We start from the raw sequence: 15,629 nt of genomic DNA, 5'->3' as shown, positions 1-15,629 counted from the left end.
TTTGACCTCAACAAAACCTCTACTAAATAATACTTATTCAAGAAAATCACGTAGGATATTGTAAGGGTATACATTTTTCCAACTATGGATGTCTAAGATCAATTGATGTTAAGTAAAATATAGTTTTAAAAGGTTGTCCTGGGAATTGTCACAAAAATGTTCAGCGACTCGTAGCTTTAAGGGCAAAAGCGTTTGAGACACAAGCTAAGAAAGATTTTAACGTGTTAAAAGCGTTTTAATAGTTTTCTTAGGAGAAAAAAAGTTTTCTTCTTTTCTTCATTTGTCTTTGCCAGTGTATGCGACAGTATTTTTTGAGGTTTTTGTACACTTGCCACCTTCGTGTTTCATCATAACTTTAGCTTTTTTTTTTTCTAATTTTTTAGGTTGTCCTACCTAAGACAATTGACTACACATGTTATTGATATGTTATCTACGGTGTTTCCTTTTTTATCGTAATTAATAACTGCGAAAATTCAAACGTTGCCTGCGATAAAAATCTTACCTCGCATCTTTATCGTTGTTAGACGCGTGACAGTAAACAAGGTCTTTTCTAAGGAATCAACTTTATTCTGGCGTTACTCTGATAGAGATTTTTGTGAGGGATCAGCGGACAGCTTCCCAATGCCAGATATGTGCCATTTTGGCATCTCTATTGCATGAAGGAAACGCCCACTACGCATAGCGGTATTTTTGTTTGTCTGCAATCTTTACTTATCCTGTTGTCACGATGCAGCGAAATAACCGAGTGGCTGCTGAATCGTTTCCGATGCAATGCTATACAAGAACCATCCTTCCGACTCGGGTAAGGCTTGTTCCTAAGCCGAAAGCTTTCCGACGACAGGGGTCCGATATTATCCGAAGGAAAGGGACTTCAATGGCACCCTCTCCTAGTGTCGGGTGAAACGTCGTTGCTTTCGATGCTTTCATGAGGGAGGGATTCATACTTCATCACATACTCTTCGGACGACGTCGGGAACTTTGCCCTCTCCAAAACTGCGATACTATCTTATCGATAACAACTTCAGGTTTAGGAATCTTATGTTACTAAATGATTTTGATAGGATGAACCTGGCTTATTAGGCCGGCGAGAGAACGTGCACAAAACTTCAGAACTTTCGGTTCTCGCCAAACAGCGTATGCAATTGTACTGCGATTCTTCCTCAACGTACACATTGTGAATGCGTTTAATAAACAAAAAATAATACAGAGAGCAAAAGCAAAAAGTGAGACAAAATCCAACTTATTAAAGTTTATGACCGGTGAATTGAGTTTAAACGGTATAGTGTTCATTTATCGAAGATGGTAATGCAAAGATGCGAGTGTTTAAGCAACGATTTGTGCATCAATGTACGGATTGCTGATGAAACTGTGCACGCGGCTCGTGTACTTCTAGACTCTACTAGAGATCTCATAAAAGGCTTTCTAGTCTACGCAAGCTGGTCCACACAATCGAATCGTCTGTGAAACTTCTCATCTAATGTGCAATTGTGGTGCATATTGAACCTAGATGTCTGCTTTGGGCACCGCTACTTATACCGAAACGCATCCTGGAATAAACTAGAAAATACAGCGCGTCCTAATTCTGGTTTGAATCAAATTCGCAATGAACAACACAGCGGTGAGTTGCAATGGCCGCGTAGAGGAAAACGTATTATTTTTTTTTTATTAAATTAAGAAATTCTTCAGTGATTTTCTATATCATGGTAGCAACTAAATAGTTGTCACCTAATGTAAACGAAAAAGGCCTTGATAATAAGAAGATTCGATAGTAAGTGCTTGCTTTTGCCGTAGCGGGTCGCCTTGTCTCTGTTGGTCAATAAAGGCTGCCAAGATAGACGCTAACATCGCAGCAGGCTAGATACCCGTTTAGTACTAAGGAAACATGTAGTTTTACATTAATCGTCAAATGAACTAGTATTTTATCCGGTAGCTGGGGCAATATGTTGATTTTTTACAGAACTGCATCGACTAAAGGGAGCTTCTAGCTAATTTTATTTAAGACGTGGTGCAGATTGATTTTTCTCATATAGACGCATAACAGAGGTCTGAAGATATTTTGTCCTGTGTAGCCCATGTACAAATTAAGAGAGAGATCTTACACCGTGGGAGTAGCTAAAGATAATTCACTTGATGATGATCAACTTTTACAGGTCCATGTTTGCGATATCTGCAGGAACAATCAATCTAGCGTCTTTTGAAGAGACTATCGATGGAGCCCATTTGTCAAGAGTTGTGTTTCTATGAGTATTGGAAATTGGGCAAGTAGCTATGTATAGATATTTTTCGATGAACGTTTTAGTTCGCACTCAGTCTATCATTATGTGTGCCCGCTTCTTTGATCTGTCCCGATTATTTCAAGGGAGATTTAATCACGAACGTCGTCGATAGAAAAGTAGTGGCGGTTTTTCAAATGTTTCCGCTTTTCTTCGCCCTTTTCATTATGCTAATTGCCTTTCTTTGCACATCGGTCCAAAGCGCTTTCTTTTTTTTTTTTTTTTTTTTCTTTCATATTTTATTGCTATTTATTATATATACACTTTATTGCTATATGGCCGAAAGGATTTCATCTCGAGTTCTTGCTCTAAAAATAGATGAAACTAGCGTAATGTTCTATGAGTACTCTTATCCTAGCGGCGATCACTGTGTCTTGTGAACTGTCAAAGCAATATTGGCTATACTGACTAAACACGGTGCAGTTTCATGATTAAGTTAAATCAGTGGTCTTCGTCCCATGCAAATTGAAGTATATATCCGAATATGTTTAAATGTATTTTATTTCTACGCCTTTGACAATTTGATTTAGTATAATGGTACCACTTCTATTACTCATAGTTATTTTCGAAAAAAACATAATATATATTTTTCCTTTTACCTTCTCTGTGTATGTGTGCTTGTGCACGCCATTTTTCCTATAAGCATATTGGACCTTCACTGTACAGTTAAACGGTTTTTCAATATCTGTTAAGTTTTCTTCTGTGATATTTGCCAAAGCAGTCTAAAATATTTGCACATGAAGACCCTGTAGCTAGGAGGGGTACTGCTATGGGTTTGCTGAGCAGAACACTGAAATCTTAAACCTGAAAAATGTACTTTTAACCCTAGGTAGCCGTCCGTGGGCGATGAGAGTCTCGGATGGTAAATGCTCAAACTCGTTAATTGGTTAAAAAGTTATCTGAAAATATCGGATTATCGCCAGACATCTTCAATGTAGAAAAGTTTGAAAGAAATTAGAAGCCCAGATGTGTCGTCAACTGTGTAAAGCAAACATTGAAACGCAGCTTCTCATTGATCCCCAACTTCTCGCCGAACATCGAGCCACAATAAGAATTTTTTTACGCAAAATTGTTATAATCGGTAACAAGTGCCGCCTCTGCGTCAACCTGAAGCGGCTAAAAAAATTGATAGTTTCAAAGTAAGGCCAAATCTCCATAAGAAAAGCCCGCCGAAGACATGTTTTTATTTCTGTATGTTTAGTAATGCATGGATTAAATAGACCGAATAAATAAAACTATCCTTCAATTTCTACAGCAATGTCAGACGCGCATCGCAAAGGTCGACAAAGCGGGTCTCCAACATCAAATCTGAAAATTTCTAACAAGAAAGGCTAAAAATGTATCAATTCGTAACTTTCTTCAAATTCGAATGGCATGCCGTGGCTTTTCGAATTGAGAAGGCGTCTCCCGTTAAAAGACAAAAAATATCTAGCTTGCTTGAGCCAAAAATAGGCTTTGTTAACCCTGTCTTCGATCATTAAGTTATCTGCATGTATTCATCTAACTATGGCGATTATTGCAACTAGACCACGTTCTTAATATTTCTTCCTTTAGTCCAACGGAGCATAAGGTGCTATTTTTGGACATTTTTCCATCTGTTCTGCATGGCAGAACTGAAAGGTCTTCTTCTTGTTGGGAACACCCCCTGGTGATAATCTTACCTTCGAAAAATAACCACATTCGTGACGGAAGCATAGTAGCCTGCGTACGGTTAGCTCAGGATAGCAGGATAGAATGGTGTTTGGACAAGCTGGACCTCGTGTATAGGAACCATATAAGCTACCCAGTCTTTCACAGGAGAAATACAACAAACATATCTAAATCATATTAATAATATATAACATAATAATTTTCTTGTGTATATAGTTCTTTTCTTCTTCGTTAAGGTTGCTCTGCCTTCCGTCTCGATAATAGTATGCCAATGTCTCTAGGAACTATGCCGCAACAATTTATAACAATAGCACATAAACCGTGCGTGTTATTTGTCTACCTGTTCCAGTTGTCGAAATTGCGAGACTTGAGTGGAACGTCTTTTCGGTATAGCATCAAAAACCTGCCTCACTAAAAGAAATAAGCAGGACTTAATAAGTGTTTTTTTTTGTCGAATAAACAGCATGCAATTTACTTTCTCTAGCACTGATCATTTCTGCTAGTCTAGTGTTTCTTTTTGCTGATAATAACTTTAGCAACGCTAAAATTTGAATCAGCGTGGCTGTTTGTTTATTCAGCATGTACGAACAAATTCAAAGGGATGCGTGTTAACTGCTCAGACTACCATTCCTAAAAATGTTGTGAGTCAGTTAATTGGCGCAATTAAGTTCATGCACTTAATTTACGGAACTTCAGTGGCAGTGTGATGATGATTTTTCATACAATGATATTATAGCGATTATCCAAAACTAATATAATAAATTATATTTGTTTTTAAGAAATGAAATAATTAATAATAAAATAATAATCCTTCTCTTGTATCATAAGTGTCACTTATGCTCGAATCTATAAACCAAGCTACCACACGCTCGTAGCTTTACAGATTTTCTCGTATAGTTCGAAGTAACACAATTGGTTCTGATCCGAGGTGCCGCGTCAACTGTTTCGCTACCGAGGCAATCAATGCACGCAAAACAGTTTCCGTCGATTGTCCACTTGTCTACAATAAAATGTAATACATAAGGATAAATGAACATGTTGCAGGTCGATTTGTTTTAACATCAGCGTTTAGAATAACGTGGAAAACAATCGTTAAGTAGCCGTTTTACCTCATTTTCAGTCGTGGCAAAGCTGTCATCATGTTATAGATGGTAGCGTTTAGAGATTCTGAACGCCGTGTTGGCAGTGAAATTTTTATGTTATTATGAGTAATAAACAAGTGCAGTAAATAACGCGACTCGACAGTACGGGCGTGTCGCAGTAACAAACGATTCGAGAATCGCTCCCGTATTTGCGTTTCTCCTCTAGAAGGCGTACCATTTTTCTATGTCTATGCCATTTGTTGGCTGAGTTTTCATCCTTCGATCATCGATGAATCATCGATGAATTCTACGGTGTCATTGGTGGTGCTTGAAGTGAACTGTTACATAGCGATAACGCTATCGGCACATGTCAGACTGTTCAATTATCTACACGATAAGTGCCGACTCGCTGCTTTTCGAAATGAATAACTGCGGAGGGTCTCATGCTTTTAGAAAGCTCCTAATCGAACTGGAACCAGAGCTTACATTGTGAGATGACAAGCATTCAATACAATTTGTATCCATTTTGTTCCCATCTTCCTCTACTAGCAGGACGATGTGAAATTAAATATATGGCCAAACAGGCCAAATCGAGCACATATTGCTATAAGCTCATCGTATCATCACCATCCCCTTAATGACTATATCCAGGAGGAGTTTTCCAAGCGAGTTCCACGTGGTCCTGCAGCAGGTCTGCTCGTTCGTTCGTAAAGGAATTTAGGAAATTATTGAGCTCAACCCAACACAGTCTTACAGGATATGGGAACACTTCCTGTGGTCTTACCAAAAGCCGTTCTCTAAAGAAGACTGCGCGCAACTTGTGCGGGCAGTCGATACCGCTAATGCGATATATGGTTAGAATTTTTATGCTACGTCCTATCATGGACAATCCGTACAATTCGTACGAGCTTTTCCTCACATAATAATTTCATGAAAGGATCGACGCAGCGTATCTCCCAACAGCGTATTCGGCTACGAATTCTAGCAAATATGAACGAGTTTTGTAAACTTATAAAGCTTCAACACGAAGGCGCTGGTTTGAAACAATGACTTCCAGATTCCGGCACCTAGTAAGGTCTATAAATAGATCTCTAAGTGCATTGAGTTCACAGTTCAGAGTTCAATTTAGTTGCTGTTTTCAGATATGTTCGAAAGTAATTTATTCCAATCCTATGTTGCGCTTTGATTTTGTGCAGGACGACCGTCTGATTGAGAGATCAATGGGTCTCCGAGTGTAGAACATGGTGTGTTTGTAGCTTAATTATTTGCAGAATTTGTTTCAATTATTTTCATCTCATAGACTTCTTGGACAGGTGTGACACGGACGCATATGGTCTACATCCTAACGTAGCACGAAGCTTACATTATATCCGCCTGGTAGGCTTGTTTCCTATGCTACTAAAAGTTTCATTCTAATTCCAGTCGAGTGTTTTTCTTGCCTTTCTCCGCTGAGGGATTTTGTTAGCTAGTTTCTGTTTGCCGAGTCAGTATTCCATTTCACGCTAATGCCCGTCCCGCCGGCCTCTGAAACTTTGTCTTCGTGTATGTGTAACCTTGCACCAGCAGTTGTGTTTGCGTTGCTGGTATGTAGTCCTGCTAGACCCCTATTCAAACCTTGCATGTTGCTTACATCATATTGAACTTTCATAACGTTCTGACGCAATCAGCTACGCCGCCAGAAATACTTTCTTGACTTATAAAGCTCAAGCATATTGATCGAGTGCCAGTAAGTCAGCTACGCTTTAGAAGATCTGCAAAGCTCACAACACATCGTGCGGGATCAGCGAACGAGAGCATTTGCTATTTAGCTGTGCTGTTCGATAACCACTAGTGACTTTCTTCTAGAAGAGGTTGATGCCATGTTTATGCCAGGTATTTCAACTTGACGTTTCCAACAGTGGTAGTAGATAGCAGTGTGTTTTACACGTGTACAAGATGTTACGGCTCATTTGTATATTGTATCAGCTCCATATAACGTATCTGCTAGAGATGGCCTTTTCAGTTGTCGAAATAGTGAGTGGTTCGCTATTCATCGAGCACATATGTCGTGGTTTAGGATTTAACTGGCTTCACTGTTAGTCGGGCCTTCCGGCCTATTACCTGTATGCTCATAAAAAAAAAAAGACAATAATGCAATAAAGTTAAGTCTGTTCGGATTAGATAATGTCTCCATTGTAGAGCTTTAGACGGTTGTCCAACGTGCTTTCCCAAGGTGGACAGCTAGGAAACGCGTTTTTCTATTTATGCTCCTAGTCAATTGTCGGATCAGTAGGCTTCACGTTGAAACGTTATACGGGTACCACTGCGATGAGATCTGCGTAAATATGCATACGTGATGCACGATATCTCAATTGATTATTTATACTATCTTTCCCATTAACCAATTTTTTCGAATGGCACAAAGCCCAGATATGTATCTATTACACTGTATATATTACTACCTACCAAAATAAAAATAGTTTGATTCGTTGCGCTATCAGACAGAGGTGTCAAACGAATAGGACAGAGCTCAGCATTTGAATCAAAATACACTGAATTGAAAAAAAAAAAATGGGAAAAAAAATGAAAAATATACTATGAACAAGACGAGCAATGTTCACAAGTAATTCTCTTGCTGTTTGTATATTTGATCATGTCAGTTGTCCGTTTGTCCGTTACGTAGTCAGTAGAGTCGATCTATTTTGTAGAGTTCAGCTGACGGTGTTTGTCTCTAGGCAGCTTTGCCTGGTGGCGTTGACACATTCGGCCTGCCCTTATCTAGCACAGAATACGAATGAGACTTTTTTTTTTTTACCTCTATTTGTTCTCCTGACAATTTTGATATGCTTCACACATGAATAGGACTGGAAAAAGCACAATCCGCCCCTTTTGATGGTGGTCATTACCGAAATGATCGCCAAAAGTGCCTCGGTCGAGGGCACACTTCGATCATGTCCAGGAGAATGCTATAGGAAGATGAATATCTAATTACAGTTCCTTATAATTTACATTGCAGTGTGACAGATGCGTGTTTTATTCAAGCGGAGGACAAAAGCGGCTCCTATTTAGCCACATCCGTCCTGGGCATAACGGCCATAGTTAACGGATGGGATAAAGTAAAAAATTAGCTAGAAACTGAGTGAGAAATTATTTGCGTTGGTCGCGTGCGAACCCTATCTCAATTGATTTGTTTGAACGATTGAAGGTCCAAGAATTTCTTAACCAAATTTTCATATTGTCTGTTTTTTTCGTAGCCGAGCATTAAGAGAATGTGCCATTCACTGAGTTAGGTTTGGGTTTAGATTCGTGTGTTTGGATTTATATTAATTTTTTTCAAAGTCAATAAAAATATATGAGGAAAAATATCAACGAGACACGTCGCGAAGGTTGACACGCTCAATGAAAGCGTATTCATCTATTTCGTTAATCATTTATCGTGCAAAGCAAGTGGTACCTTATCGGAGCAACGTAATGGTTCAACTTACACATTTTTACTAGTTATTTTAGATTCAATCCACACTCGAAAGGGTCAAGTTCTGTATCATCTTAGTAGAGAATCGGACAGCCGATGGATCAGGCCTACCTTCACTCGTTGCGTGAAGGTGTTCAGCCGCAGTGGTACACTTATTTCTAGTTTGGCAATTGGCGACTAATTTACGCAAGTTTCGTCTACTCCTACGTCGAGCAGACATCGTTAAACTGCAAAGGGCTACCTAAATATGATTATCTTGTAGTAAGTATCCTGTCGGTTTTTTTCGAATAATTTAGATTCGAGCCAATGTCCCCGCCCCCTCATCCCCATACCTGCCTTGGCTATTCTTGACTTGAAATCAAGTTGATTTTTGATCGAGTTAAAGTAGGTTAAAGGGCTAAATTCGATTTGTACATAAATATAGGATATGAGCATCTAAACATATCGTAATCTCTTCCGGCTCAATGAATGGTCCACGCATGCGCATCGTTTTATCGAATGTACTATCAATTTTTGAGAGAAAAAAATTAACAGTCAGACGTTAAAATCTACCCAGACTTCCATATATCCTTTCAACATCAAAGTAAGGCACTAACATACTGTATTTTTACGCTGTCCGACTGTGAAATTAGTTTCGAATGTGTGTGCCTAAAACTATGGCTCTCAAAACATTCGGTACAAACTAGCAACCTTTTTGAACTACGGTCACTCTCAGATCAGAGAAACGGGTCAACACCATTGAGATTGAGGATTACGTGGAGTGCACGTTTGCACGGCTTGCGTATACAGAAAAAACAACTCAAGTACTATATTTATCTCACTGAACTCAATAGACGTGACGGGAAGCATGTAGGAGAGTACTGAAGATACCATTTCGAACAGAAGAGTCATTCTCAGACACGCGTTACTTCAAGGCAATCGGCAAAAGCTCACTGCATACCTTTATGTATATATTTCTTTTAAATAATATAGCATTGAGGAAGTTCAAACTTTTTGCTCAGTTCATTAATAGGATTGTGTTCAATGCATGTCGACCATGAGAAGCTAGATGGGGCTATAAATCAGCTCATACAATCCGCTGCTCTTCCCAGCAGCTGATACAGGTGCAATGAACAATAGAAGAGCCTTGAGACATCTATGCATATATCATTTTAGTGCCTCTTTTATGAACATTTAGGTATATTTATCCTTATCAGTTGATCAGCGATCAATCGAAGCAAATGGATGAGTAACGGGAGTGCGAATGTATGTTTTTGATTTTAAGTGTGACACCTTTTTTGAAGCGGAATCAGCTATACGAATCGGATTCAAAAATGCCTGAATAAATTAAAAAAGGTCTCTGATTTTTTTTTTTTCACTTTTAAAATGCGCCCCAAAGTGGGAATGTTGTATATCATAAATGTAGCAGAGTGATTCCATAGAGCTGCTGGTCTTGGCGGGCTAAGAGCCCTTCTGGCCCGTGATATTCTCACAGTTGGCTACACTCACTTGTTTATGCTCCTGAAACGGTTAGCACGGGCGTACAAGACTTAAACTAAACAAACCCACGTTGGGGCCTTTTTATGCTATCAGTCAAAAAATGATTATAGCGCAATTGGCGGCAAAAACGAATTTATGGCCTCGACAAAGCAAACGGGAAGAGTAACTGCAGCCCTTAAACTTCACTCTATTTTGGTAATTTTACGTCTTTTTGATTACGTGAATTGTAATTTCCCGTGATCGATCATTGATGTTATACATGGTCCGTCAACCCTCTCGTGCGCGGCATCTACAAAGCAAAATTCTATTTATTTTTACAGACAACCTTTTCAATCATTCGGCAAATATACCATAAAGTACAACTGACAACGCTACACAGCATCCTTTTACCACGTATATCTACGTACAGCATAGACATAGTGCCAGTATAACAATTGTCGACATTTGCAGGAATAAGCAAACGTTTAATTGAGCCGATTAAACATGAAAAGCGTAACTTAGATATTTGCAATCTGTAACATCGAATGAAGTTTCTGTACAGCTTGATGAACGGTTGTCGCTGCCCTTGTAATCAGCAGAAGGAAAGCCTACATGGTCGCAAATAAACTGAAATCACGAAATCCTACGAAAAGCAAGTTCACTTTATTACAGTCGATCGTAGTTGACCTCGCCAATAGATATAGCATATATATATATATATATATATAGTTTGCATTTTTAACAAGGTTGTTGGAGTTCTTCTCATGAACGTTTTGTGCCACTAAATATGCGGTCCAATATTACGTGTTCGACGTTAGTGATATCTGTAAAACTATAGAAACTGTTAAATTTACTTTGGAATAAAAATGCATCTGGCCTATATTGGTGAATAGTAAATGTATGCTTTTCAAAAATTTGTTTCCTCTTTCAATATTATTTTCAGATTATTTTTTACCTCCATCAGATGGCCAGTGGCAACTATAAAAAGACAACTAAACCATTTGAATAATTTAACTAAAAATAATATAAAGTTCGATCATTTATCGAAATCGCAAAAATAAGGGGTTAATGAAGAGTGCAACATCCTTCGCGTGTTTAGGTTTTGCTGGGCCGCCGAAAACCTGGGGTAATGCATTGCTCGTGGCACGATTCACCGATGACTAATCGCATAGTGAAGTAACGATCCGAAAGATCTCTCTCTAGGTTGCTCCTTATTGACCTTCGGCTGTAGACCAAGCTACCAATTCGTGTTCTCAGGCCCGGATATTATCGTTGAGCACTGCAGCTTTTGGAGGAATGTAGTTTATGATTCTGTGTGAAGAGCGGCATGCTAGTAAGGAGCGGCACGAGTCTGTGGGCTGCTGCCTTAGATCGTTCGAGATAAAGTAAACTTTATATGCAGCCAAGGGCACGCCCTCTAAGCCGAATAGACGTAGGCCTCTAGACGCAGTGGCGCGACGAATTGTTGATTACAAGCTCTATTTTCAATGTCTTCTAGGAAATTTTCTCTGTGTACGATAAAAAGTTGTGGCATTTCGCGAAATTAACACTCTGGAGTACGTGACCTTGTTTATGTCGGACAGACACGAACACGAATAGAACAACTATTGTAAGCTGCGGTCCATTTCCAGTCTGAGCCTTATCACTTCGATCTTAGCAGCCTTAGATTGACCTTCAAGCCGAGCTCGGTGACAGCTGGATGCAGTCTATGGGGAACTAGTTGAATCCTGAACAGCCAGCTCTTCCAAATAGAAAATTTCAGTCAGAAAGCTCCTGCGTTCTCAAATCTTTTTAGCTGGATCTTTAAAAAGACTAGACAAACGCAAAGGGTTTCGTATTATTGTCCTGTACTACCGTTGTCATTTGAAAGGACAAAGGTAACTCTTATAGGTTCTCTTTGATAGTTACTTTATTATTTGATAGTATCTCCATTAAGAGACTAAGCGCATTTGGTGGAACTTCCTCCAGAGTAAAAATATTTTGTACTGCATCTACAGGCGTGTCGCTGGACGCGACTTTGAAATTTGCAGATACTACGTATACGAAATATCGGCATGGCTTCGGGCTTTTTTGGTATTACCAATGAGGATTCTGCAGATGGTGACCGCTTTCTGAAAGTGTTAACGAGTTTGGTACAATAGTAAAAGAAATCATCACGTATTAATTAAGTTCCGCCCAATTATTGCGTTTTACTGGGTATTTAGTTGATATGTGTCTGGTGTTAACTAGGTAGTAATGTAAAATTCGCTTCCCTCAGACAAGGTTTGTGAAACTGTCTTCATGTTAACCTAATAAGATCGCCTCAGAAAAGGTCGCCGAGCGATTAAATAATACGCCCTTTCAACGAGCCCTTATTTAATCAATAAATATGTTCAGTTTAAAATGCTTGCCGTATATTAGATGTAGTTCTGCATTCAAATGAAAGTCAGCTTTCTTTTTCAAATTAGTTGTTCGTAGGATTATATTAACGTTCGAGTAGCAACGACCTTGTTCAATTACACGTAATCCCTACAAGTTCCGCCAGACTCAACAACGGCACCCTGCCTGAGTATCCGCCTCCAACGTGTGTAAGGAATCTTTCAGATTCGTCGACTCGATTGGCTGATGCGACAAAACTCGACAAGGACAAGCCTTTAGTGTTTGCCCCCGTCTTCTATAGACAACCATTGAAAGATAATTTGAAGGTGAACTAAAAGACCTTGCGCTGATAGAGCTACAGTTCTTGCGAAGTGTGTAACTAAGCCTACGTAATAATGCGACATCTCCTAGAACTATTATGTAAAGCAAGACATGCACCTCAGTTTCCCTAGGGTCCCATCAACAGAGTAGTGAACGGTTATGTAATCGCGAAAATTCACGTCTTTAATACACGAAGTTGCACTGTTAAACGATAAGGTAAACGAGAGTAAACTGTAGCACCCACCCGGATTCCAAATTATTAATTAGATCTGGTCACAGTTATTTAGTATTAGATTGTTTAGGGGATCGAATTAAATCAAAAAAACCTACCCTACTAATATATCCTAACTAATATGGACTCTAACTGGGAGGCTTTCTTCGTAGGAGAAGATGCCGCTAAAAATGTAGTCATCCTTAGGAAAGCCCATTGAAAAGGAGGGGAAAACGGATGTATCGTGCAGTCGTATGAATATATTATTCGTGCACGAAGTTTAGAAACTGCTGCTTTTATGCATGGAGTCAAAAAGCTTTATGTCTACCTATAGCGCATGATCTGCGCTTAATTCGATGATTTTTCGGCAAGCCATGCGTGCAACTCCGGACGATAAGATAATGATGGTCTTATAATTGTCAATGATGAACTGTAACAACATTCCCTTGGCGAATTGTTTTGCCGACTCTCGTAGTAAACGGTTGCCATAATAGAGACAGAGTCGCGCAATCATATGGTGTCGGGCCATAGCAAGAGAGGTTAAATAGTGAAGGTCAGACGTCGGAACACATTGTTTCCTGTACCTGCCACAGCTTTATGGCGAAAAAATTTTCTTATATCATAGACTCAGTTTATTCTTTGAAGCGATTGATGCCGATTATATTAGCAAATAAAAAAAATGCAAAAGAAGGAAAAAGAACGCAATTGTACTTACTATTGTTGTCCTTCAAGTTCTCTTGACGGCTGGCAGACGTTTCGGCAAATGTCAACAAACATCTTTTTGTAGGCCTTGTTGTATTCACATGATGAGCGTGTCCTATGGTTAAACGTTGAACAAAAAATCTCTGGGAAACAGCTGTAATCGGACAATGATGTTAGCACGAAGACAAATAAGAACGGGAAGAGGGTGACGTCCGATAGGCGCCGAATGGAAAGAAATCACCCTTTAGGAGGTAATGCATTCTTACCATATTTCACCTAATAGATCATTAGAGAAAAAAAGGTAACGGCTTTTATCGTTACACGCACTGAATTTGTATCGGTGCTTATATAGAAACGTCGGTCAGACTTAAAAAATGCGGAAAATTTAATCACTTACAAGATGAAATTTTATTTCGCAACCGGTTTAAGAAAGATTCCTTTATACTTGCATATCTACAAAGGGACTAGTTATGATTTTGCTTTAAAAGAGCGAAGCTTCTATAGTAATAAAGATTGTTTTCTATTTTAAATTAGTTTCCTCGGTTGAGATTACAAAACGAGATGTACTTTTTGAAACATTCGTCAGTAATCGTAGCTGGCCTTATATAATGTGGAGGTAGGATGATGTCAATGATTTTTGGCTTTCTATAATCATCAACGAAACGGCTGATTGTCATCGTTGACAAAGAAGTTAGCTGTCGATAGAGTACTTTACTCATTGTATTTTATTATCGGAATGATATAACTGTTACAGACAGTAGGGCATGTATTTCCTTTCTGACCTTTCACGAAAGTAACTTAATTTGGATCAGATGTGCTGCTAACTCAAAGCTTGACTCTGGAATTAAAGGTCACATTATAAACAAGCTCGGAAATTGACTAGAAGGTAGATATCTGCTACAAGTCGCTTCATATATCCGCATCCGCTGCGAGGTAATGAACCAGATTCTCGATCCCCACTCGGATTTAACGAGCGGATTTAAACTGTCCTATAAATTCCAATACAATATAATGCTATTAGTTTGAGTTCGATCTAAGTGCAAGGATGAGACATCTTCTGAGTAGTTCGCGTGGCTGTATTAGACGCGAGCTGCATACCCGTACGACATTCAAACAGACTTGCTTCTAATGATGAAAGCCTTCAATGACGGGCCCACGCCATCACGAAGTCCACAATAGACAGCGATTAGTAAACAAACTGGAATTCATTGTCAGCTAACGGGGAAATTGGGTTCGCGCATCTTTTGAATTGCAAAGCTCTAGAATGTTTCCATACAAGAATAAAATGCGACACAATTGGATTGTAAAGTTAATTATGTTTAGAATTTATGTCCGACATCAACTTACCCATACAGTACATTGGTTGACTACAACGTAGAACATAAAGTGATCGTTTTCACTAGGAAAGTTCTACCGTTATCGCTAGGACGCTTCTTCCAGGAATAGCGATATAATAGGGACGCTGTATTGTTGATAGATGCTTCGCAGGCAATTTGTACATTGCTACTGAAACTATAGGCTATATACACTGACCTCTAGCCAGATGGAAAGATACATTGCGAACTCGACTAGAACACTTGAAGAGATCAATTCAGCTGTTTCAAAAACCATAAACGATAAAAATTAAGGTAACGGCCTGAAAAATAAAATTATATACAAAAAGTAGACGGCGACAAAAGTCGACACCTCGCGGCGTTCATGACAAAAGCGTTTAACGAATAACAGCAGTTACCTTGAATAATATAATATAATAAAAACGGTTCGCTTTAATATTTCTGAAGCAGAGAAATTTGTCAGCAAGCCATTTAAAGATAGATAGGTTATTTTTTCTTTCAAAAACGACTATTGTGCTACGTCTGTTCTAGATTCATAGTTATGAATGATTTAATAAAAACCGGCACCCTGTCTGTTATTGTCATAATTATAAAAATGATCATAACTAGATCATTGCAGCTGTTAAGCGATCGACGATATTCTTCATAATGTATTCGTTACGTAATCGACAGTCATCATTATAGTTGACTTGTAGTTCACTTCAAATTTGAAATCCACTACCGCTAATGAAGTAATGGACAAGGCTGATATCACTGTTATCGAAGGATTAGGCCTGTCTGCAATTCCCT

At 38.9% G+C, this 15,629-nt stretch overlaps 1 protein-coding gene across 2 annotated transcripts in view; it reads left to right on the top strand.

The window, feature by feature from the left end:
- Nucleotides 1-946: 946 nt before the first annotated feature.
- CNMaR (G-protein coupled receptor) overlaps nt 947-15,629 on the top strand; it is a 50,106-nt gene continuing 35,423 nt past the window's right edge. For both annotated transcript variants that reach the window (XM_022851692.2, XM_086972801.1), the window contains exon 1: nt 947-1,618. In XM_022851692.2, coding sequence (XP_022707427.1) covers nt 1,604-1,618 — 15 coding nt within the window. In that variant the 5' untranslated portion in view covers nt 947-1,603. The remainder of the gene's footprint in view (nt 1,619-15,629) is intronic.

The sequence above is a fragment of the Varroa jacobsoni genome, unplaced genomic scaffold (genome assembly GCF_002532875.2).
Source record: "Varroa jacobsoni isolate VJ856 unplaced genomic scaffold, vjacob_1.0 scaffold_168, whole genome shotgun sequence".
NCBI classification, from domain to species: Eukaryota; Metazoa; Arthropoda; class Arachnida; order Mesostigmata; family Varroidae; genus Varroa; species Varroa jacobsoni.
Note: the sequence above shows the minus strand (reverse complement) of the source record. Positions and strands in the feature narration are given on the sequence as shown.